The 6,615-nt window shown below is 49.2% G+C and overlaps 1 protein-coding gene across 1 annotated transcript; it reads left to right on the top strand.

Moving 5' to 3' along the window:
• Positions 1-1,418: 1,418 nt before the first annotated feature.
• Positions 1,419-6,615, top strand: LOC308316484 (uncharacterized protein). The gene is made up of 5 exons (XM_080765134.1): positions 1,419-1,686; positions 2,620-2,884; positions 3,062-3,274; positions 3,598-3,929; positions 6,194-6,615. The coding sequence occupies exons 1-5, from the start codon at positions 1,580-1,582 to the stop codon at positions 6,597-6,599; spliced, it is 1,323 nt and encodes a 440-aa protein (XP_080621260.1). The 5' UTR covers positions 1,419-1,579; the 3' UTR covers positions 6,600-6,615.

Raw genomic sequence — 6,615 nt, 5'->3', positions numbered from 1 at the left:
AGGTCCGATCGGTGATCTGGAGTAAAAAGAAACCATTTAACCATTTATAAATGTCAATCAGATATATTATAATATAATTTTGCATCCCCCCCCCCCCCCCCCCACACACACACACACAGGAACAATTTTGAGGTGGGTTTTGAGATAACATTTTTGGAAATATTCAAATTTGTTGTGCAATCATGACGAAAACAATCCTGTTTAATTGGGATTTTAATTTTCCCAATACAGATGCAAATAAATTCTATACCATAAAAGAATATTTGAACAGTATAGACTTGTGTGCCTGTCTGTCAGAATAGCCCCCAATGATAATAGTAACCAGTAAGACGCGCAAACGCGGGAAGCGAACGCAGCTCGTACATATTTGGGTTTTGGACGTATAGCTGCTTTGGGGACTCCTTATATGGTTATGGCTGAGTCATGGTGACGTAATCACTCAGCTCCATATATGGGCACAAAAGCGGGACAGACAGACAGACAGACAGACAGACAGACACACACACAGACAGACATGATCTGCTAGGTCTCATAGTAAGGTCTCATAGTAAGTGCTCACTGCATTCGCAATCACTGCGTTCGCAATCACTGCGTTCGCAATAATATACCTGTTGAGTACCCGTTATCAATAATCTTATTGAGTACCCGTTATCAATAATCTTTGGGCAAGCCTGTTATGGAGCATATTATGACGTCATGTTTAAAAACACAAGACAAGAAGCGATCAAGAAGTACATTTAATCATCCACGCTATCAATACTAATTAACGAGGTCCATCCCTAATTATAAGTGCTCTTGTTATTGTAATGATGTTTTATGTACTGTCTGTCTGTCTGTCTGTCTGTCTGTCTGTCTGTCTGTCTGTCTGTCTGTCTGTCTGTCTGTCTGTCTGTCTGTCTGTCTGTCTGTCTGTCTGTCTGCCTGCCTGCCTGCCTGCCTGCCTGTCTGTCTGTCTGTCTGTCTGTCTGTCTGTCTGTCTGTCTGTCTGCCTGCCTTGCCTCTTAATTTTGGTACTTTAAGACAAGTACATTTTGATACCAATACCTTTGTATACTTTTACTCAACACAATGTTCAATTCGGACCTTTTACTTACACGTAACAGCTTTAGTATTTCTACCGTTGCATTATTGAGACTTTTACTTGTGAAATAAAATGTGAGTAGCCTAGGCCTATTAGTATTAGTACCTTCTTTTTCCACACCTGATGATACTAAAACAGGTTATCTGACGCCACCTGCTGCCGGCGGTCGGAACCGAAAGCAACATGCGCGCAGAGCAGAACAACATCCCGTTTCCATTGTTGTTCTGCCTGAGAGAGAGAGAGAGAGAGAGAGAGAGAGAGAGAGAGAGAGAGAGAGAGAGAGAGAGAGAGACTCTACAGAAAGAGAGAGAGAGAGAGAGAGAGAGAGAGAGAGAGAGAGAGAGAGTTTTTATAAGAAAAACGAAACGGTTCCCACTCCCCACTCCCCAACACCCAGGAAGTCAGTCAGCGCACAGAACAGTTACAGAATACTCGTTCCCTACACTGGTAGCATTAAGTACTGTTGCATTGAGACAGGACCAGAACCAGGACCAGATCATGGGTCAGAACATCCAGGCGGCCGGCGACAGGTATTGCTCGTCCCCGTCGGTTGTTGAAGCCTTCAGCGCGAGATACTACAACCAGGCGTCGGCGTGGAACAGCAGGTAGGAGGCTGAGCTTTTTGATTGATTGATATATTGAACTATTTATTAACAGTTTGCATAATTACAGTACATTTCAAGCACAAACTCAACACAAAGACTGTTAACTGTGAGTGGACGACCCAATTAAGCACTAGCCTACACTTGTTTACAAGAGGGTCCACCTTGTTAAATTCATCAAAGCATTTAGAGACGTACAAATAGACACTTCTATATACGGTAGTTAAAGAACAGAACAGGAATTCATCATAAAGGAAGCAAAAAGGGAAAAGAAACATATACAGTGAGGGGAAAAAGGGCTTCATTAGACTCCAGGGTGTCTAATGAAGTACTGTCACCTCATAGACACATACAGTAGACTCCAGGGTGTCTAATGAAGTACTGTCACCTCATAGACACATACAGTAGACTCCAGGGTGTCTAATGAAGTACTGTCACCTCATAGACACATACAGTAGACTCCAGGGTGTCTAATGAAGTACTGTCACCTCATAGACACATACAGTAGACTCCAGGGTGTCTAATGAAGTACTGTCACCTCATAGACACATACAGTAGACTCCAGGGTGTCTAATGAAGTACTGTCACCTCATAGACACATACAGTAGACTCCAGGGTGTCTAATGAAGTACTGTCACCTCATAGACACATACAGTAGACTCCAGGGTGTCTAATGAAGTACTGTCACCTCAAAGACACATACAGTAGACTCCAGGGTGTCTAATGAAGTACTGTCACCTCATAGACACATGAAAAACTGGAAACTGGTAATCCAGTCGCAGTGTGCCGCGGGTTCGACTCCCGAGCCCGACACGGCCTTTACTGCATGTCTCTCCCCCCCCCCCATCTCTCTCCCGTTTCCTGTCCCTTAAAAAAGGCGTAAAAGCCGCAAAAAAGTATCTTAAAAAAAAAAACACCGGTTTTAAACCCAAACAGGTCGCCGGTCCTGCCCGACGTGGGCGTCCACGCCTCCCTGCAGACGTACTCCGACCCGGACTCTGACGCCCGCCTCCAGCTCTACCTGGACCGCGTGACGGACAGCGCCTACCGCCGGGGGGGAGGCGGGGGCGGTGGAGCCGCCCTGCTGGACACCAGCGCCGTGCCGGGCTTCGTCAAGGACGTGGGCGACAAGCTGGCTCCGTTCACCTCCATCCCCAACACGGTGGGCCTGGGGGCGCTCATCGTCTCCATGATGCTACAGGTCAGTGTGTACTGTACTGTACTGTACTGTACTGTACTGTACTGTACTGTACTGTACTGTACTGTACTGTACTGTACTGTACTGTTACTGTTACTGTTACTGTTACTGTTCTGTGCTGTGCTGTGCTGTGCTGTGCTGTGCTGTGCCGTGCCGTACCGTACTGTGTCCATGTGTCAGATCATAATGGGAGGTAAGGCGTCGGACTCGCAGCAGGGCGACATCACCAGCGCGCTGCAGGGCGTGCTGAACGATGAGAAGTCGGCGGCGGTGCGCGTCACCATGAAACACTACCTGAAGAAACACCAGATCTACCTCCACAACGCCCAGACGCTGGGGGAGGAGTCCCAGGTCACCGCCAAGGAGCTCAGCAGAGAGCTGAGCGCACTCCAGGTAACCATCATCATAGTTCAGGTTTTTAGTTCGTTTTGACATTTCGGGCTGTATTTTGCGTGCGTACCAGGTCTTATTACCTAACTTGAGTAAACTAAAGACCTGGAGGCGTGGTCAATGCATACATTATATATAATATGCCTCCCATCTGTAAATATGTTGTTCCAGGGAACCCTCCCAGAAGCAAAACTGTCAAGATTTAGAAGACATTTTTAGAATCTGATCTCAGGTCAGAATGCCTTAAAGAACCACCGTTCCTTCTGTGCGTTAGAATATGATCTCGGGTCAGAATGGGTTGACCCACACTGACCGTGTCCCTGTAGGACGCCATGATGCAGGCGGGCCAGATGAGGACCCCCTACGTGAAGCAGTGGGTGAACGGAGCAGCGTTCCACGTCCTGCTCATGGCCCACATGGCCAACCTCAACCACACCGCGTGCCAAACGCTCTGCCGCGCCAAACACAAGAAGCTCCTCCCCCTCGCCGCAGACTGCGTCCGCGACTGCTCCCGCCGGCGGCGGGCCGACGCCCACGGCGCCCTGGAGTTCTACGCGGGCGAGCTGCCCGCCGTCCTGCGGCGCTACCAGGCCTACAAGGTCGACACCACGGAGTTCGACGAGTGGGGCAACCCGGGCCCCGACTGGGAGAGCAAGAGGTGAGTGGGGCAACCCGGGGCCCCGACTGGGAGAGCAAGAGGTGAGTGGGGCAACCCGGGGCCCCGACTGGGAGAGCAAGAGGTGAGTGGGGCAACCCGGGGCCCGACTGGGAGAGTAAGAGGTGAGTGGGGCAACCCGGGGCCCCGACTGGGAGAGCAAGAGGTGAGTGGGGCAACCCGGGGCCCCGACTGGGAGAGTAAGAGGTGAGTGGGGCAACCCGGGGCCCGACTGGGAGAGTAAGAGGTGAGTGGGGCAACCCGGGCCCCGACTGGGAGAGCAAGAGGTGAGTGGGGCAACCCGGGGCCCGACTGGGAGAGCAAGAGGTGAGTGGGGCAACCCGGGGCCCCGACTGGGAGAGTAAGAGGTGAGTGGGGCAACCCGGGGCCCGACTGGGAGAGTAAGAGGTGAGTGGGGCAACCCGGGCCCCGACTGGGAGAGCAAGAGGTGAGTGGGGCAACCCGGGGCCCGACTGGGAGAGCAAGAGGTGAGTGGGGCAACCCGGGGCCCGACTGGGAGAGCAAGAGGTGAGTGGGGCAACCCGGGGCCCGACTGGGAGAGCAAGAGGTGAGTGGGGCAACCCGGGGCCCCGACTGGGAGAGTAAGAGGTGAGTGGGGCAACCCGGGGCCCGACTGGGAGAGCAAGAGGTGAGTGGGGCAACCCGGGGCCCGACTGGGAGAGCAAGAGGTGAACCACTGAAGGAAGTCAATATTTACACCAGAGGGTGTTTGTTTAACCCATTTCGGCCCTTTTGGTGTTTCAAGCATTCGGTTATGCTTTAGCTATTTAAAAATAGCAGATCTACAAGCTCGTAGCGCGCCACCGAGTGGCGCGCGTTACGAGCTTGTAGGTCTGCTGTTTTTGAAAAATCGTAAAAAAAATGCGGCACAGATCTTTGAATAGGTATATATTCTTTCGGAGCGAATGTTTTTCTTATTTCAACCTCAGGCCTGAATGGGTTAAAGGACAACTTTAGTTTTTTTAAACCATGGTGGTGGGGCATTCGAGCATGGGGCTAAATATGTATTATTTTACATAATTTTATAGCGATTTCTTTTTTAATCATTTACTATAGTTCTACTAGACCACAAGAAATTACATCTGGCCACAAAAGTTCACAGGATCTACTGAATGTGAAGGTAGCCTATACTGTGGGGAAGCCACACTGTAATAGGCTCAATATGTCAGTTTGTCACATTCAGTAGATCCCGTGATCTTCTGTGGCCAGATGTAATTTCTTGGGGTCTATTAGGACTATAGTAAATAATTTAAAAAAAAATCGCTATAACATTTTGTAAAGAAATACATATTTAGCCCCGTGCTCGAATGCCCCCGCCCCCCCCCTTGTCAAAAACAGCTAAAATCCCTAAAACGAAAGAAAGCAGCAAATGAAAATAAATTAACACTTTCTCTAGGTTGTTGCTTTGCTTTATAGGCTTAGACAAGCTGTTTATTGTTTATTGTTTATAAGGATCCCCATTAGCTTTTTCCTTGACAAAAGCTAGTCTTCCTGGGGGGTCCGACACAGACAAACATTTAACATTTAACAAAGGCAATACTTACAATTGTTTACAAACACTATAACTCAAAATAAAACATAGTAAAATAAAATATAAAATAAGAAATAAAGAACATAGGAGAAATAAAATAAACAAAGAAAAACATAGCAAAACATCACTTTCAACACATTTATACATTTGAATTATTATTTTCCCAGGGCTACTTCAGTGTATGGTTTACATCAGGTGTTCTTTTAACTCGATTTTAAAGATGAATTTTGTATTTGTATTGGTTATACACTTTGGTAGTGCATTCCAACCTATTACTGCTCTATAGATAATAGAAGATTTAAGGATATTTGTTCTTGGTTTAGGTGCCACCAAAACACCCGAACTGGCTTGTCTAGTCATATGGTTATGTTCGTCTCTTACATGTCCACAGCTTAACTCCATGAACAGAAACACACTTCAAGGTAGTTGCAACACTTATTTGTAACCCATTCTGACCTGAGATCAGATTCATACGAGGTTTCCACTGGACACACACTGGTCTGATTAACCCATTCTGACCTGAGATCAGATTCTAAAAAAATATCAGTAATTCTTCGATTTTTCAAAAATAGCAGACCTACAAGCTCGTAGCGCGCCACTCGGTGGCGCGCTACGAGCTTGTAGATCTGCTATTTTTCAATAGCTAAAGCATAACATGATGCTAACCGTTCAGAATGGGTTAAAGTTTAGCTCATACCTCCCCCCCCTCCGCCAGGTGCTGCATCAAAGACCTGGAGACGGGCCGGGATCTGGTGTGGAAGTGCAGCCACATCGGCTGCCAGGAGAACGCCGAGCGGTACCGCCGCTCCTACATGGCCCGCGTGTTCGCGGGCCCGGCCGTCGCCCCGCTGAAGACGTACTTCGCCCAGCTGGGCTCCAACCTGGACGGGCTGATGACACGGCCGGGCGCCACGCTGGTGCCCTCGGACCGGCTCTACCGGGACCTGACCCGGATGAGGTACGAGACGGGATGGTCCAGGGAGCCGAGCAGAGGTCCGACGACCGCCGCCGCCACCCGGAGCCCGCGCAAGGCCGTCCTACGGGCTCTGGCGCCGCCGACGTTGCAGCCCGGTTTGTTTTGTCCTTTGGTTCTGCTTCTCCTCCTCAGCTCCCGGGTCTGATCAGATAAAGAGACGC

The sequence above is a fragment of the Protomyctophum bolini genome (assembly GCF_963924005.1).
Source record: "Protomyctophum bolini genome assembly, chromosome: 6".
NCBI classification, from domain to species: domain Eukaryota; kingdom Metazoa; phylum Chordata; class Actinopteri; order Myctophiformes; family Myctophidae; genus Protomyctophum; species Protomyctophum bolini.
The sequence above is the reverse complement of the archived record's forward strand: the minus strand, read 5'-3'. Positions and strand labels throughout refer to the sequence as shown.